Genomic DNA, 26,606 nt, shown 5'->3' with positions numbered 1-26,606 from the left:
CTCTCCTTACCTGGTGATTCACAAGGATAAGTTGGTCTTGCGACCTCATTCGTCTTTTCTTCCTAAGGTGGTCTATGAGTTTCACCTTAATGAGGACATTGTTTTGCCTTCGCTCTGTGCGAAGCCGAAGCATCCTAAGGAGGTTGCATTGCATTCCTTGAATGTTGTCAGGGCGATCAGGGTTTACCTGTTGTCCACTGAATCCTTTCGGAAATGGATTCCCTCTTTTGTCCTTCCTGAGGGACCTCAGAAGGGCATGGCTGCGTCTGCAGCGACCATTGCCAAATGGATCAGACAGACCATTGAACAGGCCTATGCTTTGAAGGAACGGGTTCCACCCTTCCCTGTTAAGGCGCACTCTACCAGATCTTTGAGTGCGTCTTGGGCCTAATGGTATCGAGACTTGGTGGCCCAGGTGTGCAAGGCTGCGACTTGATCGTCGGTGCACACCTTTTCCAAATTCTATAAGGTGGATGTTCTGGCCGCAAAATTCTCAGTGCGGCAGTGCCATAAGGGACCCTTGTTTTTTTGTGGGTCCCTGACTGTTGGGGTTGTTTATCCCCTGGGTTATTTGCTTTCCTGGGCTGTTGCTTCTGTTGCTTTTTCTGTTGCGCAGAAGGTTCTCTTACTGTGCGTGTAAGGTTCCTTTCTCTGATGTGGGTACTGCGTTGCCTTTTCTACGGTTGCGTCTCCCACCCCTCATGTCTACACTGCTTTGGGACATCCCAATAGTGATGACTTAGAGGTGGCGGCGACTGTTGGAGGACGTAAGAGAAAACAGAATTTTTGTAAAATCTTACCTGTAAAATTCCTTTCTCTGAGTTCTCCGACAGTCGCCGCCCCCGCCCCTCTTTTGGGTTTTTTTCTTGTACACTTACTGCTATGTTACCAAACTGAGTTGGGAGTGATCACTGCAGGGAGGTATTGACCAGTAGGACAGCTCCCATGGGTGTGTCTATGCAAATGCTTTTGTTCATTTGACTAAGTCTTATGCCTAGCTACTCCTGCGGAGCGGAAGTCAATACCCAATAGTGATGACTTAGAGGTGGCGGCGACTGTCGGAGCACTCAGAGAAAGGAATTTTACAGGTAAGATTATACAAAAATTCATTTTTTTCTTTTCTCAAAATTGTCGCTCTTTTTTTCAATAATTAAAAATCGCACAGGTGATCAAATACCACCAAAAGAAAGCTCTATTTGCTTGGGGGAAAAAAAGGACATAAATTTCATTTGGGTACAGCGTCGCACGACCGCACAATTGTCAGTTAAATTAACGCAGTGCTCAATCGCAAAATATGGCCTGGTCAGGAAGGGGGTAAAATCTTCTGGTCTTAAATTGGATAAAAATACGCTCATTGAGAATTTTTTTATCAAAGACATGTAGCTAAATACATTTTGTCTAATTTTGTCTAAATATATGACAACAATTGAATATTTTGGATATTTTTTAACAGTCAATGTAGAAAATGTTAATTTTTCGCAAATTTTTTTTTATTAATATCGCAAAAAATAAGAAGCGCAGAGGTGATCAAATACCACCAAAAGAAAGCTCTGTTTGTGGGAAAAAAAAGGATGTAAATTTTGTTTGGGTACAGCATTGCATGACCGCACAATTGTCAAAGTTGCGCAGTGCCAAGTTGAAAAAAGTGGCCTGGTCATTGAGCAGCCAAATCTTCTGGGGCTAAAGTAGTTAAAAGTGGAGCACAGGGCCCGGCAGCGCAAGGGTTGAATTTTGGTTTCTATACTTATCTGTGAGTGTATTAATACTGATCTTTATCTATGAGCCCTTCCACATTTGCCTCCTCTTGCTAGTTAAAACGGAGTTCCACCCAAAACCGGAACATCCGCTTATATACTTCCCCTCCCGGTGCCACATTTGGCATCTTTAAGGTGGGGGGGTTCGGGAACGGGTACCTGTTTGATAGGTACCCTTCCTCACTTCCGGGAGACAGCTCCGCGGCGCTGTCCTTAGGTAGTTCAGCCTCCCTCCTTCTTCCTCTGCCGCCTGGCCAATTACAGAGCGCAGCTCGCTTTGCGCATGCGCAGCAAGAAACCAGCTGTAAAGCTGAAAGGCTTCACTGCCGGGTTCCCTTACCCTGAATGGCGGCAGCAGCACCCGAGAGCCGATACAAAAATCGGCTTTGGGTGCCGACATCACGGGAACCCTGGACAGGTAAGTTCTAATATTTAAAAGTCAGCAGCTACAGTATTTGTAGCTGCTGACTTTTATTTTTTTTTCCTGGGGGGTGGAACTCCTCTTTAAATAACTGATGAACAATGTTAAGTCTACTAAGAAAAATGCTCTTATCAATGCATAAGTGAATTATTTTTAACCTAATTTACATACTACATGCTTGTGTATGTATTAACACTGCTGGGATCATGTTCCCTGTAGCTCTGATCTATTCAGCAGCATATAGGCATGTCGCCACATTGTCAAGGTATTATATGCTCATATTAGAAATAGGTCTAAAGGCCAGATGTAAAGCAGCCATTGTCGCATGTCTGTGAACGTTTGTCTGGTTTTGAGTGTGTGTGTGGGGGGGCGGGTCATTGGCCTTGGGGGTGTGGGCATGGGGGGGGGACTCGTTCTGCCCTTTCTGTTGAACCCTATTCCCCTTTTCATGGGTTTATGCACACATTGGGAGGACAGGATAATATAATGAGTGGTGGTATGAACAAACATTTATTGATAAAAAGTGATTGCTGACAGATTGATATTCTATCTAGATTGTTCACTGTATAAATTGTGTATCTTTGGCTCCTGAGGAAGTGGACTAGTTCCAGGAAATGCGTTGAGCCTCTAAGACAGGTATATGCAAACTGTGGCCCTCCCAGATGTTGCAAAACTGCAACTCTCATCATGCCTCTGCCTCTGGGGGTCATGCTTGTGGCTGTCAGAATCTTGCTATGCCTCATAAGACTTGTAGCTCTGCAACATCTGGAGGGCCACAGTTTGCATATTCCTGCTCTAAGACAGTGTTTCTCAACCTTTTTTCAGTTGAGGCACCCTTTTAAAAATTATATACAATCTCAAGGCACCCTCTAAAAATGATGGACAGTCTCGAGGCACCCCATTCTAAAATGTAAAAACTATTCTAATAGTTTTACACAATGCATAATCCACAAGTCCAAAGCAAATACACCTTTGCAAACTGGTACTGACTAGTATTTCAGTTTTTCTCTTCTCTCTGTTTTTCTCCATCGCTCAGCTAATGTGACCCCAACGCTGATGGAGAGGGGCAGGGGAGGTTCAAACAAGGATACTGACATCCTCCTTATGAACTGATGGATTAGGATGCTGAAAGCTAGGAGGGTGTAATGGTGAACATTGAAAACCTGTGGCTTAGGCCCCTTTCACACGAAGGGTTCAATTTCAGCTTTTAGCTGGGGAAAGAGGAACTTATTTACCGCAGCTAAATGCAGACAATGAATCCCTATGGCCCCGATCACACACTGCGTTTAGCAACCTTTTCATAACATACGATTTTGTGCATTTAGGAAAAATAAAGTTGGCAGCGTCCAGGAGCGATGTGCCACAGTTATCTGAATATAAACACAGGTAATCGCAGTACAAAGAAAACGCAGCCGCACGTAAACGCACATAATCGCAATGTACAAATGTGTATAATCTTTGTGCCAGGAGTGTTGGAATTTCAAAATAACAAAACATGCTTTTACCAGCGGCACAACAACCGCCCGTGTGAAACGGGCCTTAGTTTAACTTTTTGGGCAATTTTTACATTTTGCCAAGGCACCCCTGAAGAACCCTCAGGGCACCCCAAGGTGCTTGGGCACCCTGATTGAAAAAGGCTGCTCTAAGATTATCATATGTGAACAAGATAAATCATACTGTCAATATTGTTTTTCTTGATTGTGTATGTCGTACAAAAGATTTTTTGTACAAATACTACGTTGTAGATGAACCAATAAAAAAGGTTTTAGTATATAGAACTAATGTTGTGCCTCAAAAGCGCCACTTTTTGAAACTATTATGTTGCGGCAATTATATTTTGCAAATTACACTTGGTTTTATTAGCACTTCTGCTCGCTCTTCAGTGTTTAATTCAAGAAAGGATATATTTACAGCTCTCTAATTAGGCCTCTCTAATCATGTCTTGTTTTTTCAGAGTGATTTGTCTGTGTGCTCAGTTTGAAGCTATACTTCAGCATGGCTTGAAGAAAAGCAGAGGATTAGCATTAACAGCAGCAGCAATCAAACAGGCAGCGGGATTCTCAAGTAAAACAGAAACAGGTAAACCGCTATTATCCCCAGTCTGACTAATTATGTTTTGGGAGTTCTTAACCACTTAAGCCCCGGAAGATTTTACCCCCTTCCTGACCAGGGGGTATTTTGCGATTTGGCACTGCGTGACTTTAACGAACAATTGCGCAGTCGTGCGACGCTGTACCTAAACGAATTTGACGTCCTTTTTTCCACACAAATTGAGCTTTCTTTTGGTGGTATTTGATCACCTGTGCGTTTTTTTGATCATGCGCTATAATCAAAAAAAGAGCGACAATTTTGCAAAAATAACAATATTTTTCACATTTTTTCATATGAAATTCCCACCCCAAAAATGTAAAAATCTAAATTTTTTTAAATTTTTGGCCAATTTGTTTTCTGCTACCTATGTTTGGTAAAAAAAATCACAATAAGCGTATTTTGATTGGTTTGCGCAAAAGTTATTGCGTTTACTAACTAAGGGAAAGATTTTTGTCACTTTGTTTTTTTTTTTTAACGAGTAATGGTGGCTATCTGCAATTTTTTTTGCAGTACTGCGACATTGCGGCGGACAGATCGGACCCGCCAGTCACACGCACGGAGGTGTCCGTGAACGAGCCGAGGCGGGATCGCGCCTCCGGCGGCGCGCGCCCGCCTGCTATTGGCTCCCAGGCTAGTGACGTACCAATACGTCACTTTGCCTGGCCGGGGCTGACCGCCGCAGTATATGTACTTGCGGCGGTCGGCAACCGGTTAAGTGTGCAATTTGCATGGCTTGTTACCAAAGTATTTTATTTAGTCAGTTGACTAATGCACCCAACCAGGGTGTAATTTCCTTAAATCATTTTAAAGTATACATTCACCTTTTGTAAAAATAATGAATCCACATCTTTTTGCTGCAGTGTAAAAAGAAATAGATGCACATTTTTTTTTTTTTTACACTGTGGCCTGTATAGCATTGCACCCCCAGTCATCAGGCGGCAGGTGCAATGCCAGTATCCTGCAGACTTTGTCAGCTGCCTGACCATTCCTCCTCTACAAGCAGACCATTACCAAACTGCAGGAAGAATGAATAAACTGCGAGAGCATTCATTCACCAGTGACCTCGCAGTTCATTGAGAATTATAAGCGTTCTGCCGCAACGTTAGATGGTACTTAATTTGCAGGAAACGTACTGAATGACGTGGCTGTGTGGTGGGACCCCGCACACTAACGCTGTTTTTGAATTGTGACAGTGGGTGCAGGGAGTGGATCCTCCCGCCCGCTGTCACAGTGAGAGAACGGAGGCAGTGTGGGCAGGTGCTCTTTTGTAACATGTTACTCCCTAAATACAGGTGTACCATTTTACCAAAGGTGAACTTATACTTTACTACACATTATATAGTGTTGGTGTATGTAGGAAGTGGGTGTAGAGTAGTAATCCTAATGGCCTTTGGGATCCTGCTAAAAACATATGCTGGAGCCTAAATGTTGGGATCCCCATCTGCCCTGATATCTATTTAAAGCTAATCCTCATCGTTGGTGAAGGTTGTGGACCCAAGTCTTGAGTATGCAAGCTGTCTATTGCAGACTGTGAGAACTTTGCGCCAGAGACAATTTGTAAAATATGTGGTCTGTAAGCTATCTCTATGCCTGTGGTATGGAAGACTTTATAATGTAGCTCCCAAGGGTGGCTGATATTTATAGACAATTCCAAACTACAAAAGAGTATTGTTAACCAAAAAATGGCACACATATCATCATGTAGCATTCTTAACAGGAAGGAGATATCAGAAGTAGAGATCTGTACCAACTGTTGGGAAAACTTGTATGACATTGGGTAAAATATAAGATAGATTTGCAGTATTACATTTGAGGGTTAAAGTGTACTACATTCCAAGTAAGGCTGGAGCTGCACAGAAGTAGATTTTTTGCACAAAAGGAATCGGTGATTGGAGATGCACATTGCACGGAGGAAAAAATGTTCAATACATGTGTGAAAAGTCAAAAATGGAGAAAGATCTGGGAGTCTTGGTAGATGATAGACTAGGCAATAGCATGCAATGTCAAGCGGCAGCTGCCAAAGCCAGCAGGATATTAGCATGCATAAAGAAAGGGATGTATTCCAGAGATAAAACTATAATTCTTCCACTTTATAAAACTCCGGTCCAACCACATCTGGAGTATTCTGTCCAGTTCTGGTCGCCAGTCCTCAGGAGGGATGTGTTGGAGCTGGAGAGAGTCCAGAGAAGGGCAACTAAACTAATTAGGGGATTGGAGGACCTTAATTATGAAGAGCGTCTGCAATCGCTTGATTTATTCTCCCTGGAGAAGAGACGCCTGAGAGGGGACATGATAGCAATTTATAAATATCTCAATGGTGATCTCGGCATAGAAAAAAAGCTATTCAGTCGAAGGGATTGCATGAGGACTCGAGGTCATACAATGCGATTAGAGGAGAAGCGTTTTAACCTCAGGCAACGTGGGGGGTTCTTTACCGTTAGGGCTACAAGATTGTGGAATTCTCTACCACAAGAGGTGGTTTCTGCGGGAAGTATGGTGGCTTTCAAAAGACTCTTAGACGTACATCTCAAGGATCAGAACATTCAGGGGTATGTGAGATGATTACGGCTACACACACTTACACAGGTTGAACTGGATGGACTATTGTCTTTATTCAACCTCACCTACTATGTAACTATGTACTTTGACATCAGTTCTCAAAAAGGATATCGGAGTACTGGAGCGAGTGCCTAGAAGGGCAACCAAACTGATAAGAGGCATTGAGGAGCTCCGCTATGAGAAAAGGTTAGAGGAACTGAATTCTCTCTTGAGAAGAGGAGATTAACCGCTTGCCGACTAGCCGCCTTAGTTTTACTACGGCAGGTCGGCTCTGTCCCACGAAACTACGTACCTGTACATCGCTTTCCGGCTTTGCTAGCGGGGAACGCATGCGCAGATTAGCCGCAGGGGGAGCCAATCCGCAGGTCTGGTAGACACGATTGCTGACGGGCACCCGCGATCGCTCCCTGTTGAGACAGAACGGCAGTCTGCTATGGTAAACATGGCAGACCGCTGTTCTGTCAGCAACGAACAGAGGTCCTGTGTTCCTCTTATTTAAGAACACAGATCTCTATGTCCATTCAGTGAATATAACCCCCACACAGTTAGAAAGCAACCCCTAGGGACACATTTAGACCTTTGATCGCCCTGGTGTTAACCCATTCCCTGCCAGTGTCATTAGTACAGTAACAGTGCATTTTTTTAGCACTGATTACTGTAGTAATGTCACTGGACCCCCCAAAAGCATCATAAATGTTAGTCAGGAGTCCAATCTGTCCGCTGCAATGTCGCAGTCCCGCTAGTAAAAAAATAAATAAATTAAAAATCACATAAATCTATCCCCTAGTTTGTAGACACGATAACTTTTGTGCAAACCAATCAATATACACTTTTTGGGATTTTTTTTTTTTACCAAAAATATGTAGCAGAATACATATTGGCCTAAAATGATGAAAAAATGTGATTTCTCTTATGTCCTCTGACAGTCGCAGCCTGTTCAGTTAGCCTTTATGAGTGGGTAATGCGCCTCTCTGCAGGAGTAGGCTAGGCAGTGAAAAGGTTAACAAACAAAACCTTTTACACATAACACACCTCTAGGAGGCTGTTCCTCAGCGATTACCCATCAGCCACTAGGAGCTGGTCTTTAGTTTTATGCTGCCTAGCGTAGGAGTAGGTCATAGGTTTACCTGCTGGGACCTATGTCTCAGTTTTTTTCTCTTTTTCTTTGCAAGAAGTTTTTTCTTTTTAATTCTTTCCTCACTCACTATCGCTAGTTAGTCAGAAGGATCCCTGGAGGACTACAAGCGACAGCAGAGCTGGGCCTCGCACTGGATAATATTATAGATCCTTATGGAGTCCCAGCCTGCTAACGAGCTTCACAGGTCATTGGTGCGCCCAGGCCTCGCAACGACAGAGCCCCTGAGGACGTGGACGAGCCTGCGGAGAACCCATCTTTGCCAGGATGTCTCAACTCCGGAATGCCCTGTGTTGCTAGCATCCCTTCCTGGCTGCCGGCACCCTCACTCAGGGTGGGAGGTGTTCCGTGTCGGAGCGGAGTCCGCAATCCGTGAAATGGTGAGTGATACTACCCCGTGTCCCCGGACAGTTATATGGGGGCGGGGGGGTTTGTTGTTGGCCCACTCCTAGGGGAAGGCAGAATAGACGTGGTCTCTGTAGTATCCCTCTCCCTGGCCATTTTGGGCATCCCCTACCTCCCTGCCCCCCCTGGGGGCGCTGTGCAGTGCACACTGCCTGAATGTGGGGGCTTGTTGTATGTCTGGAGGGTGCCTCTGAGTTGTCCCCGCGGTGACCAAGTCCCTGGGTTTGTGCTATTTTGTGCTATCTACTTTCAAATGGCATTCATTGTATTGTGGCTCAGGGCATGAATTGGCCTCTAGTGCGGGTGGTCCCTTCTCCCTTCACTGCAGCAGCGTATGTGAGGTGATAGTGTTTACTATGTCACTGTGGGGCTGTTTTTCTGTTTTTTTTTTTTTCCTGCAAAAAGCTTCTTTCTCTGTCGCTCATTGACAGATGTAGTCCTCCTTGATTAATATCAACTCGGGTTATACTGCCCTCTACAGGAGTAGGACTAGACAGGAAAGAAAACATTCTGGCCACACCCTAGGGGCAGTCCCAGAGGGTATATCCTCTCACTTCTTGCTACAGCAAATCAGTTTTTTTCTGTCTAGTTAGGAGTAAGGACCTAGATTCCTTGCTAGGATCTTCGGTCCTGGCAGGATTTTTTTTTAGAAATACTTTTTTAGACAGCTTTTTTTCTCCAGTGTTCCTCTGAGATCTTCAAGCAAGTACGCTGAAACTGGGCGACGGGCTGGATGTTGAGATCCAGTGGTCACCCCAGTTGAGCCTACGAGCGCGTGCAGGCCATAGCTCCGCGCTGGTTTCGGCCGCGACATAGTCCCACTGGACGGGGACTGACCCTGCGAGTTAAACGTCTCGCCTGGACGCCAATGACCAGCAGAGTCACGGCGTCCGTATTGGTCGACAGCCCCCCCACCCCGGTGGAGAGGGGTTCTGTCAGGAGTTGGCGCCCGCCTGGTTCCGGTATGGTGAGTAGAATGTTCCCCCTCTCCCCCTGTCGGGTTTGTTGGTGGACGCGGGCCCCTCTCTGGGATGGTCGGACACTCCGTTTCTGGGTCTCCCCTCTATCCTATAACAGGTCACAGATCCCCCAATTTTGAGTGTGATTTTGTGAATAGAAACCAGGAGGCTTGGTTTGGGAGCTGACGATCTAAAGTCACTATATGACTGTAAGGGTGACTGAAGTCAGTGGCAGACTACTAAAAGGCATTACCATGAGGATAGAGGTATCCTACCTGTCATAGTGTGTACACAGGCTGATGCCTATGCCTGAGTTACTGCAGCCACAGATCGCTATCCCTCCAGAAAGCCTGTCACTTCCACAGGCCGCACAGCCTCCCGCAGGCCGAGGACATCTCCCGCAGGCCGAGGCATTCCCGTAGGCCGCACAAGCCGAATGCACACCTCCCGCAGGCCGCTGCTAGCTTGCAAGCCGCCGCTATCCTATACAGACCGCCGCCATTTTTTCTTGCAGATCGCACGAGGCCGCCATATTTGCATAGCCTCGTGTCTCCAGCATGGGGGCGGCCATGTTTGAGGTGACCAAACACCTCGTGGAGTAATTGGGAGGCGCCGGAAGGCGTGTAAAGGAGCGGAGCCGCCTCCTTGGCCCAGGGAAAGCAAGCCAAAGACTTCCTGTCTGTAACAGACAGTGCTGGAAGCAAGTTGATAAGAAACTTCTGTGCATCAGGTGAGCCTTGGGGTCTCTCTCTCTCTCTCTCTTTCTGAGGGGTCCAAGCAGGTAGACTGAGGGGCGCTATTGCGCTGGGGGACTAAGTTAAAAAAAAAAAAAAAATGTTTTTTTCTTGCAATTCATTTTTTTGTGTTTGCTGGCAAGTCTTTTGTTACATGAACCCTGCCACACATGTATCCCCACCTGATCCCCTCGGGGTGGCCGCAGGACCCTCCAGTACCCCATTTGTGATGATGCATTATCAGCAGTTTTGGAGTCTTTGGTATCCCGGGTGGAGGTAGCCTGTCAGGGACGGGGGTCAAGAAGAGCCTACCCCTATGTCATCTGATACCTCAGATACGGATTCTGAGCTGGTCATTGCAGCCCCTTTTCTGGGGTTGTTGTCTCAGGTACGGTCTCCTCAGACAGTGAGGAGGACGCTTCTGCCTCCGCCATAGCACAAGAAGCGTTGGTGGAAGCACTAGTTGTGTCTGTCCGGGAAACCTTAAATCTTGAGGTTACACCGGCAGAGGTAGCGGAGACTCATATTCCTTTTTTGGTACTAGCAAGCCTACCAAAATGATGAAGGGTTTCCCTTGCTCAAATGGGGTCGTCCGTAAACGAGCCCCTGCTATTTCCAAATGCATTGCTAGGCGCTATCATTTTGAGGAATCCCTCATTACAAAGATGGACGGTACCACCAATAGTGGACTCACCGATTTCCAGACTAAATAAAGCCACTGTTATCCCATTGGATTGACAGAATGGGCCCCACCCATCTCTAGGGTGAGGGGACGTCTTCACCGGTTTCCGGATCCAGGGCTTTCCAGAATCCCGGATAAAGGGGTTCGCAAGGTCATATGGTCGGGATAGAAGAGCGAGTTTCGATCACTTCCACCGGTGCGATTCTTCCCTTCCAATATTCGACATTTCCGGGTCGCTTAAAAAGCTTTGCGGGGGACAGCTTGATGCAACAAGCAGTGGTAGTTCCCATTCCTTGGAGGAGTTCTAGTCGAACCTGTTCACAATGCCCAGGAAAAAGGGCTAGGTGCGTCCATTTCTGGTCTTGGAAGAGATGGAGTCCATCCATACAGTGGTGGGCTCCCTGCATCAGGGGGATTTCCTGGCGTCCATAGACATTTAGGATGCCTATCTTCATATCCCCATCTTCACAGGACATCAGCGTTTTTCGTTGCTTTTCCCAAAGATCATCCCTGGTTCCCACCAGGAGACTGAACTATCTGGGCCTAATTTTGGATACATCCTTGGCAAGAGTGTTTCTCCATGCGGAGAAACTCCAGAAGATTCAGTCAATGATTCGGATGTTGCTGTCCGTCAACTGGCTGGGATTGATGGTCGCCTCTTTAGAGGCAGTACCGTTTGCCCAGTCTCATACCCGAATTCTCCAAAGAGGAGATTCTTCTCATATGGAATCGGAATTCCGATTCCCTGGACAATCGGATCCGATTGAGCGAGCGGACCAGGGAGGCTCTGGTCTGGTGGCCTCGGTCTCCGATGCTCAGCCAGGGAAGGTCATTTCTTCTGATAAATTCCAGGTTACCGATAAATGTGTTGGAACTGAGAGCGATCAGACTTTGTCTGATTTACTGGACCGAGCAGCTCCAGGGCAGCCCGGTTCGGATCCAATCGGACTATGCCTCGGTCATGACTTATGTCGATCACCAAGGGACACCAAGAGTGCCCTGGCGGCCATAGAAGTGGCCAACATTCCTATTGGGGGAACAGTTGTTCCAGTTCTCTCCGCGATATTTATCACGGGGGTGGACAGGCAGATTATTTCAGCCGTCAGATTCTGGCTCAAGAGGAATAGTCTCTTCATCCAGAGGTATTTCACCAGCTGTCCCTTCATTGGGGCACCCCGGAGATGGATCTGTTGGCAGGTTGGCTCAACAGGGCTCGCGCCCGCGATCCTCTAGCGGACGCAGCAGACGCGCTGAGCGCCCCGTAGGATAAGTATCAGCTACTGTATGTCTTCCCCCTTCTCAAGTTACTGCTGAGATTTCTCCGCAGGATAGAGGTGGAGGGAATTCCAGTTATCCCGGTAATTCCGGGCTAGCCTCGTCAAGCCGGGTACGCCGACTTGGGCAAGACTAGTCGCGGACGCTCCTTGGAGACTTCTTCTCAGGGAGGATCTGCGGTCTCAAGGACCGATCTTCCATCGTGCTTTACAGTCGCTGGCTTTAACGGCCTGGCCATTGAGACCCAGGTACTGAAGGACAAGGAATTGTCAGCTTCAGTTATTCCTACTCTAAAGCAAGAAAAGCGACTTCCAGCAAAGTCTATTATCGCACATGGAAGGCTTATATTGCGTGGTGTGATTCGTAGGAGTTTTCCCCCACGTACCTATTCGGTGACCCGAATCTTGGTTTTTTCTGCAAAAGGGGGTTGAGCAGAAACTATCCTTGAGCACTATCAAGGGTCAGGTTTCAGCGTTAGCAATCTTCTTCCAGAAGCCTCTGGCTACTCATTCCTTGGTGCGGAATTTCATCCAGGAGGTGCAGCACTTGGCTTCGCCAGTGCGCGCGCCCTTACCACCCTGGGATCTTAATTTGGTGTTGTCGGTTCTTCAGAAACCTCCCTTTGAAAATATCAGGGAGATTCCCTTGCTTACATTATCCCAGAAGGTGGCCTTCTTGGTGGCTATCACTTCTGCACGCAGGGTGTCAGAACTGGCTGCATTATTGTGTCATTCCCCATATCTGGGGATTCATAGGGATAAGGTAGTTCTTCATCCGAAGTCATCTTTTTTTTTTTTCCTAAGGTGGTTTTCAGACTTTCATCTGAATGAAGATATTGTGCTACCTTCCTTGTGTCCTAAGTCCAGTCATCCTCGGGAATGTGCGCTGCATTCCTTGGATGTGGTGCGGGCAATCAGGGTATACCTGAAGACTACGGAATCGTTCCGTAAGACGGATTCACTTTTTGTGATCACGGATGGGCCCAGAAAGGGGTTGCCTGCATCTGCCGCGACTATCTCCAGATGGATTAGTCAGACGTGGTACAGGCTTATTCTATTAAGGGTCGGAATCCTCCGTTCCCTGTTAAGGCGCACTCCACTCGAGCGCTCAGTACTTCCTGGGCCTACCGCCATCAGGCGTCAGTGGTCCAGGTGTGCAAGGCGGCTACCTGGTAGTCGGTGCATACCTTTACAAAATTTTATAAAGTTGATGTGATGGCATCGGTGGATGCCTCATTTGGCCGCAAGGTTTTGCAGACCGCAATTTGAGGAGACCGGTGGTCTACCTCGAGGGTTTTTTTCCGTTGGAATTTCTGTTGAGTCTCATCTTTTGATTGATGAGCCTTTTAAACTTCTAGTTGGCACTGGTTGGGCCTTCTAGATTGGATTTTGATTTCCATTTTCCCACCCCTCATTTGTGGCACTGCTTTGGGACGTCCCGAGTTGATATTAATCAAGGAGGACTACGTCTGTCAATGAGCGGCAGAGAAAAATGGATTTTTGTAAAATCTTACCGTAAAATCCTTTTCTCTTAAGCTCATTGACAGACGTAGTACCCGCCCCTCTGTTTTTGAGTTGGGTTGGGTTAAATTCTCTAAACACTGCTTTGTTACATAGTTACATAGTTACATAGTAGGTGAGGTTGAATAAAGACAATAGTCCATCCAGTTCAACCTGTGTAGGTGTGTGTGACTGTAATCATCTAACATAGCCCTCAATCTCCTGATCCTTGAGATGTAAGTCTAAGACTCTTTTGAAAGTCACCATACTACCCGCAGAAACCACCTCTTGTGGTAGACAATTCCACAATCTTGTAGCCCTAACAGTAAAGAACCCCCCACGTTGCCTGAGGTTAAAACGCTTCTCCTCTAATCGCATTGTATGTCCTCGAGTCCTCATGCAATTCCTTCGAATGAACAGCTTTTCTTCTAAGCTGAGATCCCCATTAAGATATTTATAAATTGCTATCATGTCCCCTCTCAGACGTCTTTTCTCCAGGGAAAATAAATCGAGCGATTGCAGCCGCTCTTCATAGGTAAGGTCCTCCAACCCCCTAATTAGTTTAGTTGCCCTTCTCTGGACTTTCTCCAGCTCCAACACATCCCTCCTGAGGACTGGCGACCAGAACTGGACAGAATACTCCAGATGCGGTCGGACCAGAGTTTTATAAAGTGGAAGGATTATAGTCTTATCTCTGGAATACATCCCTTTCTTTATGCATGCTAATATTCTGTTGGCTTTGGAAGCTGCCGCTTGGCATTGCATGCTGTTGCCTAATCTATCATCAACTAAGACTCCCAGATCCTTCTCCATTTTTGATTCCCCCAAGGGTTCCCCTCCTAACGTGTATTGTGTTTTTATGTTTTTGGTCCCAAAGTGCAAAACCTTACACTTCTCCACATTAAACTTCATTTGCCATGTCGTTGCCCACTCCGTAATTTTGTCCAGGTCATTCTGTAGGATATCTGCTTCATGCTGTGCAGTTATTGCCCTGGCCAATTTTGTGTCATCTGCAAAAACTGATAACGAACTACTGATCCCGTCCTCAATGCTGTTTATGAATAAATTGAACAAGGTTGGTCCCAGGACTGAGCCCTGGGGCACCCCGCTTACTACCTCAGACCAGTCTGAGTATGCGCTGTTTATTACTACCCTTTGGACACGGCCTTTTAGCCAATTCCGTATCCAAGAGCAAACCCTGCTGTCGATACCTGCAGACCTTATTTTATAAATTAAGCGCTTGTGGGGAACTGTATCAAACGCCTTAGCGAAATCCAAGTACACCACATCCACTGGTCTCCCCCTATCTAGCTCACAGCTCACTTCCTCGTAGAATGCTAAGAGATTGGTTTGACAAGATCGCCCATTTGTAAACCCGTGCTGGTTACTACTGATGATGTTGTTGTCTTTAGCATACTCTACGATATAGTCCCTTATCATCCCCTCCAAAAGTTTACATATTATTGATGTCAGACTGACAGGCCTATAATTTCCCGGGATATGTCTCTGGCCCTTTTTGAATATCGGAATCACGTTAGCCTTCCTCCAATCCCCTGGTACATCTCCTGTCCTAATACTGTCAGCAAAGATCAGGAACAGTGGTCTAGATATAACCATACTGAGTTCCTTGAGCACTCTCGGATGTACGCCATCCGGGCCTGGTGATTTGTTGGTGTTAAGTTTATCCAGTCTTTCCCTGATTTCCCCCTCTGTTAGCCATAGTGGCAAGTCCTGTGTATTACTACTAACCATACAGTCATGGTCAGTGTACCCTTCCTTTTCCTGCGTAAAGACTGACGAGAAAAAAGAATTCAGCACGGTTGCTTTTTCAGTGTCCTCTGTAACCATCCTCCCATCATCGCTAATTATGTGTGCAATATGCTCTGCCCTAGTTTTTTTGCTGTTGATATATTTAAAGAATTTCTTTGGGTTTTTTTTACTATCCTCCGCTATTTGTCTCTCAAAGTTGATTTTAGCCATCTTGATTTCGTGTTTACACTTCTTATTTTCCTCCTTGTATTGCTGGAAGGCCGATACGGTGCCCTCTGATTTATATTTCTTGAAGGCCAATTTTTTTCCCCTAATAAGTTTTTTAACGCTACGGTTTAGCCAGCCAGGTTTGGCTTTGTCTCTTCTAAATTTATTCCCCATAGGAATGCACTGCAAGATGCCTTTGCTTAATATTGTTCTAAAGCATTCCCATTTTTCCTCTGTGGTCAGTGATCCCAGGGTTTGGTCCCAGTTTACCCTTTCCATCAATTTTGGAAAGTCTGCCCTTCTGAAGTTTAGGGTTCTTATGTTCCCCACTTGCCTTTTTATATTGTTATTTATACTAAATGTGATCATCCTGTGATCGCTAGAGCCCAGGTTGTCCTGGACTCCTACCTCCGAGATTATGTCTGGGTCATTAGTGATCAATAGATCCAGGATAGCATTCTCTCTAGTAGGGGAATCCACCAACTGCGACATGTAGTTATCCTGTAAGGTTTCCGTGAATAGCCGGGCCTTATGCGAGTGTGCAGTCCCCTCTTCCCAGTCAATGTCGGGATAATTGAAGTCCCCCAATATGATGACTGATCCTAGTTTTGCCGCTTTACCTATTAGTGCTAAAAATTCCAGCTCTACCTCCTCCCCTTGGTTAGGTGGCCTATAGCAAACCCCCACAACTACTTTTCCCTTATCTTCTTCCCTATCGAGTTCAACCCACACAGATTCTAAATCCATGCTCATCCCATCCGTAATGTCACTCCTTTCTAGCACCTTTATATTGTTCTTGACATAGAGACATACCCCTCCCCCTCTTTTTCCTTCCCTGTCCTTCCGGTACACCGAATACCCTTGGATATTGGCCAGCCAGTCATGTGAGGGGTCGAACCAAGTCTCCGTTATTCCCACAAGGTCTATGTCCTCCTCATGTACTAACATGTCCAACTCATCCATCTTATTAGCTAGGCTCCTGGCATTAGCATATACCCCTCTTAGTTTTACGGAAGTTAAACGTGATTGGCGGTTTTGTTTATTTCTGTTTGGTCTGCTGTTCTCCCGCACAGACCCGCCAATCGATGTTGTTGACCTACTGTCGCTATTGACCCTACAGCTGCCTTCAGTCCTCTGCTCCCTCCTGACTGATTCTATTTCTGAGCCCTCCCCCCCGTCTCCTAGTTTAAAAGCCCCTCCAACTCGGTGGCCATCTTTCTCCCCAAAAGAGCTGTACCGTCCCCATTAAGGTGCAGCCCATCCTTACTAAAGAGCCGGTAGCCGACTGAGAAGTCAGCCCAGTTCTCCAGGAACCCAAACCCCTCCTTCCTACACCAATTCCTCAGCCACTTGTTAAGTTCCCTAAGCTCCTTCTGCCTCTCCTGTGTGGCTCGAGGTACAGGCAGTATTTCAGAGAAAACCACCTTGGAGGTCCTTTTCCTCAATCTATTACCTAAGTCCCTGAAATCGTTCTTAAGGATCCTCCACCTACCTTTAACTTTGTCATTAGTGCCCACATGCACCATGACCGCTGGGTCATCCCCAGCCCCGCCCAACAATCTGTCTGCCAGATCTGCGATGTGCCGAACTCGGGCGCCCGGTAAACAACAAACTGTTCGGTTCACGAGATCTTTTTTACAGATTTCCCTCTCTGTCCTCTTGATAATTGAGTCCCCAACTACCACAACCTTTCTAACCTTTCCTGAGTTACGGCCCCCCTTCTTCCTGGAGCCGTCCCTCCCCTGGCAGCTGGGGGAGGGCGCATGCTCCAGCTCTGCCACCCCTGAGTTGATATCCCCCTCAACCTGCAACTCGGCAAACATGTTAGGGTGTACCAACTCAGGACTGGCCTCCCTGACTCTCCTCCCCCTAACATTCCTAACAGTCACCCAGCTGCGTACCTCTGCTGCTTGCGTCTCCTCTATTCCTTCCTCCTCTATGCTGACCCCTGCCAGCGCCTGATGGGTAAAGTCCAAGCTCCTTTCCAGGTTGTAGATGCCACGCAGTCTTGTCACTGTGTTCTCTAGATCCACGATGTGGGCTTCCAGAGCAACAAGTCGCTCACATCTTGCACAGCAGTATTCGTCCTCGATTGGTTCATCAAGGAACGCATACATGCCGCAAGAAGTGCACTGAGTGGCATCCCCAATCCTGTCGGACATTATTACCCACTACTCTATGGGGATAATATTAACGACCTGCTCTTCCTTACCTACACTACCTCTAACTTCCCTGGTACAAAACCTGGGGTACCCACCAGTCGCTAATACCCTCACCAGTCACTAGATCCTCACCAGTCGCAAGGATCCTCACCAGTCGCAAGGATCCTCACCAGTCGCAAGATACTCGCCAGTCGCAAGATACTCACCAGTCGCAAGGATACTCACCAGTCGCAAGGATACTCACCAGTCGCAAGGATACTCACCCGTCGCAAGGATACTCACCCGTCGCAAGATACTTCACCAGTCGCAAGGATACTCACCAGTCGCAAGGATACTCACCAGTCGCAAGGATACTCACCAGTCACAAGGACACTCACCAGTCGCAAAGATACTTCCAGTCGCAAGGATACTCACCAGTCGCAAGCTACTTCACCAGTCGCAAGGATACTCACCAGTGCAAGGATATTCACCAGTTGCAAGGATACTCACCCGTCACAAGTTACTCACCAGTCGCAAAGATACTCACCAGTCGCAAAGATACTCACCAGTCGCAAGGACACTCACCAGTCGCAAGGACACTCACCAGTCGCAAAGATACTCACCAGTCGCAAAGATACTCACCAGTCGCAATGATACTCACCAGTCGCAATGATACTCACCAGTCGCAAAGATACTCACCAGTCGCAAAGATACTCACCAGTCGCAAGGATACTCACCTGTCGCAAGGATACTCACCTGTCGCAAGGACACTCACCAGTCGCAAAGATACTCACCAGTCGCAAGGACACTCACCAGTCGCAAAGATACTCACCAGTCGCAAAGATACTCACCAGTCGCAAGGATACTCACCAGTCGCAAAGATACTCACCAGTCGCAAAGATAGTCGCAAGGATACTCACCTGTCGCAAGGATACTCACCAGTCGCAAGGACACTCACCAGTCGCAAGGACACTCACCAATCGCAAGGATACTCACCAGTCGCAAAGATACTCACCAGTCGCAAAGATACTCACCAGTCGCAAGGACACTCACCAGTCGCAAAGATACTCACCAGTCGCAAAGATACTCACCAGTCGCAAGGATACTCACCTGTCGCAAGTATACTCACCAGTCGCAAGGACACTCACCAGTCGCAAGGACACTCACCAGTCGCAAGGACACTCACCAGTCGCAAGGACACTCACCAGTCGCAAGGACACTCACCAGTCGCAAAGATACTCACCAGTCGCAAAGATACTCACCAGTCGCAAGGATACTCACCTGTCGCAAGGACACTCACCAGTCGCAAGGACACTCACCAGTCGCAAAGATACTCACCAGTCGCAAAGATACTCACCAGTCGCAAAGATACTCACCAGTCGCAAAGATACTCACCAGTCACAAGATACTCACCAGTCGCAAGGATACTTACCAGTCGCAAGGATACTCACCAGTCGCAAGGATACTTACCAGACTTCCCAGGTACTCAGTTGCAGAGACAGTCACACAGCAGTCAGTCGCAGTACAGACAAACAGCTATTGATTTCTTACAGAGTACAGTCACACAGCTTTCCCCCTGTTTGCAGCTGCTGCTCTACTCACAGCTGCTGACACACACACACACACACACTGGGACGGATGTCTCCTCCTCCTCACTGGGCACGGACGGTCCTCCTCCTCTTCTTCCAGGCACTAAGGAAGGCGGGTTCTGACCTCCGCCGCCGCCGCCGCTGCTCTCTGCCTCGGCTCCCGTCCTCCACCTCCGCTCAGTTGCTGGTCCCTGCACGGTGCACCCGCACCCCTTGTGTGGCTTCCCCCGCACGTGTCCCCGCAGCTCCTCTTCCTTCCTCCTCTCTCCCTTGCCGCACGAACCGCACGAACCCTCACTTTGTGACATAACTGATTTGCTGTAGCAGGAAGTGAGAGGATATACCCTCTGGGACTGCCCCTAGGGTGTGGCCAGAACGTTTTCTTTCCTGTCTAGTCCTACTCCTGTAGAGGGCAGTATAACCCGAGTTGATATTAATCAAGGAGGACTACGTCTGTCAATGAGCTTAAGAGAAAAGGATTTTACGGTAAGATTTTACAAAAATCCATTTTTCTCTGTTGCCTTAGCAATTTTAAAGGGGTCTCCACCGGTGGTGTAGTTTTACGGTGTGCGCTGCAGGAACCGCGGATTTTAAAGGGCCAGTGTCCCAAAATGTTTTTAAGCAAATTGGAGTCCCAGGTTACAAATTCCCCACAGACCTTGTTGGTGCTTCAGGAACCCCTGAATCCTCTTCCATGGCTTCCTTATATGCTGCACTGGCGACCTTGGCTTGCAGGATGGTCTGCTGCTGTCTGAACGCACTCCAAAAACGGCCGATGCCCTCTCAGTTTTTCTGACTCCGAGCCTGATTTGGTTGCCACGGACGATGTCCCCCCTGACAGGTTCCAGTCCTCACATTCAGATGGGATGGAGGAGGGGTCCTCCTCCACTAAGGAGACGGGAACGCGCTATAGTGGTTGCACTTCTTAGCTCTGTCAGGGAAACTTGAAATATTGTTGCTGAGCCCACCCAGTCAGGTTGGCGGGTTTCCTTCGGGTCCCGCAAAACGCCCAGGAGTCGGGTCAGGTTTTGTCCCTGCCCCAAGGAGTTTCCACATAACCGTGAGCGACCTATGGCGTCGCATCACGCATATGCTGGCGGTGCCTAAGTGGTTTAATTACCGTTATTACTTTGCGGATGCTGTGGGTAATTGTTGGACGGTGTCACCAAAGGTGGGACCGCACTGTTTCTGGGTTGAATACATCCACATTGATGCCCGTGGAGGACTCCCCGGTGTTCAAGGCTCCGGCGGATAGGCGCATGGAGCCGCTTTTCCGTCACATATGTTTGGTGGCAGGCTCCCTGCTCGAACCTAGGTTCGCTTTGGTGATGGTTTTCTCAAGCTGTCACAGTATAGTCCTAGGTGCTTAGGGGCGCTTTGGTGGCGCAGTCGGACTCTCCGACTGCCCTTGACTTGTCACATGGCCCAGGCCGTAATGTACCTTTTGTGATGCGGCCTTGGAGCGAGACTCCTCTGATCACACGGTTCCTGCGGTTGGGGTTGCAATCCGCCGCTTTTTTGTGGCTGAATGTTGGTTGGCAGACCACTTTTCCTAAAAGTCTGTGTCTGATGTCCCTTTTATGGGTATTCGGCTTCTTTGGGAATGCCTTAGATGCGTTGCTCGAAGGTCTTACGGGTGGTGTGGGTACCCTTTTGCCCCACACCTCTAAAGGGGAAATCTCCCCGCGCCAGGCGGGGTCCTTACTTCCTTCGTGGGTCCATTCGTGCCCCAGGGACATGGAAAAGAAGTCAATTCTTCAAGGCCTCAGGCAGTCGCAGGGAGCCATAGTCCGGGAAGCCCATGACCGGTCAGGCCGGTTCGGCTGCCCGGTCCTCCTCAGCCTGAGGGACGCCCTCACCCTTTTCGGGGGTGGGGGGCCGTCTGCATTACTTTTCGGGAACCCTTGTTGTCCCTAATTCAGGATGGGTGGGTTCACGAACTGCTTCATTCAGGGTACGAGATCGAAGGTCTCCTTCCTTCAAATCTCCATCTGTTTCCCGATCGCTTACATGATCTCAAGGGTGGCGGTGCGAGAGCTTCCCGTCCTAGGAGTCGTTGTGCCAGTCCCTCAGCGGGACAGGTTTCACAGGTTATATTCCAACCTGTTCATGGTTCCCAGGTAAGAGGGAAGAGTGCGTCTGTTTCTGGACCTCAAGTCTCTGGACGGCTAATTGCGGGTGAAGAAGTTCCGGATGGCATCCATCCGGTCGGTGGGGGCATCGTTGAGTCCAGGGGGCTTTTGGTCTCCATTGACGGATGCGTGTCTGCACATCCCTATCTATGGAGGCCATCAGCGGTATCTCCGCTTCACAGTGGCAGAGGGGCATTTTCTATTTGTGGCATTACCCTTTGGTCTCGCTTCGGCTCCCAGGGTAATCGCCAAGGTTTTGGCTCTGGTGCTGGCTTTGCTGTGTGTGAAAGGGCTTACGGTCCTCGGTTTTCTTGACGACCTCCTGTTGTGGGAGTGCTCGTGTGCCGCTCTGTCAAGCGATCTACAGATCACGTTTTCAGACGCTCCTAGAGATCGGGTGGACCATCAACTTTCAGATGTCGGCACTGACCCCGTCGGTTTGTCTCCGTTGCCTGGTGATGGTCCTGGACTCCGCTCATGCAAGGTTTTTTTCTCCCAGGGAAGGAAAAATTTCAACCCTGCGGGGCGGGATTAGGTCCTTCAGGGACAACTATCTCTCCTCTCTATGGGCCTGCAGGCGGTCCCTGGGTCTGCTGGTTTCGACCTTCAAAGCCATTCTGTTTGCTCAGTTCCCAACGAGATCTCTGTCAGCAGAGGTTCTTGCCTGGTGGGACAAAATCGGAAATTGGAAAAGAGGATATCTTCGGGCCCCCTCATGAGGGTGGACTTTTTGGGGTGGCTCCTGTCACCCGCTCTGGCGCAAGGCAAATCTTTTCTTCCTGTGCTGTGGACAGTTATTACCATGGATGCCAGCCTCTCGGGCTGGGGTGGAGTTCTGGGCACACTTTATGCCCAGGAGACGTGGTCGACGGAGGGAACCTCCTTGCCGATACCGTCTTGGAGCTCTGAGCAATCAAGTTCTGCTTGTTCCCTTGGACGACTTGGATTCGGGGTCGCCCGGTTCGTTTTTCACTTGGCCAACACCACGGCGGTGGCTTACTTCATTCATTAAAGGGGGCACCGAGGGTGCCCAGGCGGTGGCCGGGGTCCTGTTTTGGGCCGGGTTGCCCTTTCCGGCTTCTCGGCTGTTCACGTTCCGGGAGTGGAGCACTGGCAGGCAGACTGTCTTCATCGACAGTCCATGGACCAGGGGGTATAGTCCCTGTATCTGGGGGTGTTTCGCCTCCTGTGTGCCCGGTGGGGGTCTCCGGACGTGGCTTTGTTTGCATCCCGTCTCAACATGGAGGTGGGAAGGTTCGTGGCCAGATCCCGCGGTCCTCTGGCAGTCGCCACGGACGCGTTGGTGGTGCCCTGTCGCCAGTATCGGCCTTACCACAGATACGACTGATGTCCAGGTTCTTCCGCCGGTGGCGTCGGAACAGGTACAAGTATCTCTGGTGGTCCCAAACTTGCCTTGTCGGTCTTTGTACGCAGACCTTGGACGGATGGTTGTCGAGCTGCCCTGGCGGCTTCCACTGTGAGACGTTCTACTGTCTCCAGGGCCATTATTCCATCCTGTTGTACAGTCTCTGGCTTTGGCGACATTGCTGTTGGAAGCCAAGTTTTGAGAGGATGGGGTCTCTAGGATGCTGTTGTTCCAGCCTCCCTGAAGGCTCGGACAGCTCACTTCTGGAAGATTTACCATCATACCTGGAGGGCCTCTATTGCCTGGTGTGTGTCGCAAGGGTTTCATCCACGCTCCTTTTCGGTATCGAGGGTTTTAGCCTTCCTGCAGGAAGGTGTGGATCAGCACTTGGCGCTGGGCATGGTTGTAGGTCAGTTGTCGGCCTTTACCAGGTTTCTTCCAGCGTCCCTTGGCGACTAATTCCTTAATTCGCACCTTTACTCAATGGGTGCATCGTCTGGCTCCCCCGTGGAAGGCTCCTTGCTTCCGTGGGGACAGACTTGGTTTTTTATCAGTTTTTTCTTACAACGGCCTCCCTTTTGTGAACATCAGAGAACCAGCTCTGCCTTTGTTGTCCCAGAAAGTTGCCTTTCCGGTGACTGTCACTGTGAGCCACCGGAAAGCTCTGCCTTTGTTGTCCCAGAAAGTTGCCTTTCCGGTGGCTGTCACATCTTTTCGCAGAGTGTCGGTGTGGTGGCCCGGTCTTGCTGGTTGCCTTCTTTGGTGGTTTCTAGGAATAACGTGGTCCTACGACCTGCAGTCTTTTCTTCCTGCGGGGGTGTCTGCTTTCCACCTCATCGTTATTTCATCTGTTGCTTCTGCCTTGGGCGAAGCCCAAGCGTCCCAAGGACTTTGTCCTGTGTTCCTTGAATGTGGTCCGGGCACTCAGGGTTTTTGCCTGCCTGTCACTGAGTCTTTTGGGAAGTCTAAATCCCTGATTGTCCTTCCGAGGGCCCTGGGAAGAGTTTGGCTGTGTCCACTGCAGCTTCTTCCGATTTGGTTCAGACAGACTTTTGGTTTTGGGCCTATTCACTATAGGCTGCAGTGCCTCCTTTTGCTGTGAGGGCACAACCTACTAGAGCCGTCATTGCCTCTTGGTCTTTCCGCCATCAGGCTTCATGTGGCTAAGGTGTGCGTAGCGGCGAGGTGGTTGTCTGTGCGCACTTTCACAAAATTCTACGGACTTGCTGTACTGGCATCCTAGGATGCTTCCTTTGACCGCGAAGTTTTGTGTGCGGCGGTTGTTTTACAGAGACGTGTTGTTCTGTCTCTTCTTGGGGTGTATTTGTCCAGGGTTGGCTCCTATTGAGCTTTTGTTGCCCTGTTGGCTCAGTTTTTTTTTTTTTCGACTCTGGCCTGGTTGCACGTTGCCTTTTCTTTGGTTGCGTCTTCCCACCCCTCACACCTGTACTGCTTTGGGACATCCCACTCGTGAAGGCTAACTAAACAGGCTGCGATTGTCAGAGGATCAGAGGACTCGGAGAAAAGAATTTTACGGTAAGTACTTACAAAAATTCTATTTTTTTTTTTTATTGGGAATGTTATATAGCAGAAAGTAAAAAATATATATTTTTTTTAAACTGTCGCTCTTTTTTTGTTTATAGCACAATACCACCAAAAGAAAGCTCTATTTATGGGAAAAAAAAGGATATCTGTTATATTTGGGTACATCATCGCACGACCGTGCAATTGTCAGTTAAAGTAACGCAGTGCCGTTTTTGCAAAAAATTGCCTGGCCATTAAGAGGATAAAACCTTCCAGTTCAGATGTGGTTAGGGGGGGATATGATCAACACATATAAACACATGAGGGGTCCATATAGTGAACTCGGTGTTGAGTTATTCACTTTAAGGTCATTACAAAGGACAAGGGGGCACTCTTTGCGTCTAGAAGAAATGAGATTTCGTCTCCAAATATGGAAAGGTTTCTTCACAGTAAGAGCTGTGAAAATGTGGAATAGGCCCCCTCCAGAGGTGGTTCTGGCCAGCTCAGTAGATTTCTTTAAAAAAGGTCTGGATTCTTTTCTAGGTGTACATAATATACCTGGATACTAAAATTTATAAGTAAAGTCGATCCAGGGAATATCTGATGGCCTCTCGGGGGATCAGGATGGAATTTTTTCCCCTGCTGTAGCAAATTGGATCATGCTTTGGTGGGGTTTTTCGCCTTCCTCTGGATCAACTGTGGGTATAGGATTGTGTATATGGGATTGTATGGTTGTGTTTTCTTTTTTGTTGGTCGAGCTGGATGGACTTGTCTTTTTTCAACCTATGTAACTATGTAATGAACCTTGAACCCTTTGCTCCTCCCATGAGCTTCAGGATTTAAGTCATGTCTCGCTCTTGTCTTCCCTGCTACCGTCCATATTTTCTTACTCATTATCAACTCCTTGGCTTGTTCCTCAATTACGCTTCTGCCTAATCCCAACCTGCGACTACTCATTACTGACCTTTGGCTTGTTTACCGACTACTCTTCAGTATGATCCTTACCTGCCAAATCCGCTACTGGACCCCGGTTTGCTCACCTCCTGGTGGGGCAACCCTGAGGACCGCGGCCTGGTACTAAAACACTGCAAAATACATCTCCTCCATCAGAAGCTCCAGGGAAAACCAGTTAGTACTTCGACTCTGCACCTCTGGTGAACCTGCACCAGGGTGACTTGCTTTTGTTAACTTTCCTGCTGGTTGGTGCTAGTCTCACTATTGCTATAGCAACTGGTCTTCGAGCCTGGCCCCTGATCATGACAGAATAATGTGGCAATAAATATGTAGGCCACTATAGCAAACATCATGACTCCTCTTAGGCAGCAAATTGCCGAGCTGCAGGCATTAGGTGTTACCTACCAAACAAAAGTTGCCAACCTAGAAGGCATAGGGGAAAGGCAAAACAAAATTGCAATGTAAAACACTTTACTCCTGCGCTCAGAACCTGAGCTCTCCGACCACTCTTTCCACAGGACTCACATTTGGCATCTCAAATGGCTAAGGCCTTATTGCCCTTTAGGACCGGGGTAGTCCAACAAATGAGACAAATGCTTGACGCCCCCATTCTTCTCCCTGGAGCTGGTTGCTTTTTTGAGCTGACCTGTAGGTAAATATTTTATCTTATATTATTTTTTTTCTTTTTTCCCCCCTCTTACCTAATTTTTATGGAGCTATTGTCATCCCCTGTGGCATAGGGAATTTTTTCTAATATTTTTCTATTATATCTTTAGATATCTCTATTGCATCCTACTCCTGATGAAGTGGGCACAGACCCACGAAATGCATTGAGTTATATGGATGCCAAGATATCATGCTTTTAATGCCATATCAGATGCTAACAACACTATGTACCATCAAATATATATTTTGTGCGATGCAGGAATGAATTCCCTCACATGTCAGCTCGACATACCTACCTGTTTAATTGTAATTTGTCCTATGTTAAATTATGTTGTATTCCTTGAAATGTATAATCATTATTATTTTCTATTTTTTATTTTCTGTACATTCATTTATCATGAATTAAAGTAAACCTTTTCTACTGGTGTATAATCCACAGTTGCTACAATTGGAGGCCAATAATGGTCCATTTTTATTAAAATATTAAAATGTTTATTTCATATAATCAAGGATCAATTTGCCTCATTTAAAGTCCCGCAAACCTATGTAAAGTATTTTTGTAGTCCAACAAGTAATGCAAACAAACAACAAAGTAAGGGCGCACCGGCCTAGTGCATTATCCTCAATATAGGCTTTATTATAAAAACGTAAAAATGGCTACTCACAAATAATGATGTAAACCAGCATATCAAATCCAAATATCAGGAGCAGTCCATGTAAATATCCACTGTCCTTAGCGGATG

The 26,606-nt window shown here is 47.7% G+C and overlaps 1 protein-coding gene across 1 annotated transcript in view; it reads left to right on the top strand.

The window, feature by feature from the left end:
* Positions 1-26,606, top strand: part of SNX29 (sorting nexin 29) — a gene marked incomplete at its 3' end in the record, with an annotated part of 1,499,164 nt that overhangs the window by 72,873 nt on the left and 1,399,685 nt on the right. Inside the window, exon 3 of the mRNA XM_082261720.1 lies at positions 4,130-4,254. Coding sequence (XP_082117846.1) covers positions 4,130-4,254 — 125 coding nt within the window. The remainder of the gene's footprint in view (positions 1-4,129; positions 4,255-26,606) is intronic.

The sequence above is a fragment of the Pelophylax lessonae genome (assembly GCF_965119305.1).
Source record: "Pelophylax lessonae genome assembly, chromosome: 6".
Lineage (NCBI taxonomy): Eukaryota > Metazoa > Chordata > Amphibia > Anura > Ranidae > Pelophylax > Pelophylax lessonae.
This window is presented reverse-complemented; position numbering and strand designations above follow the sequence as displayed.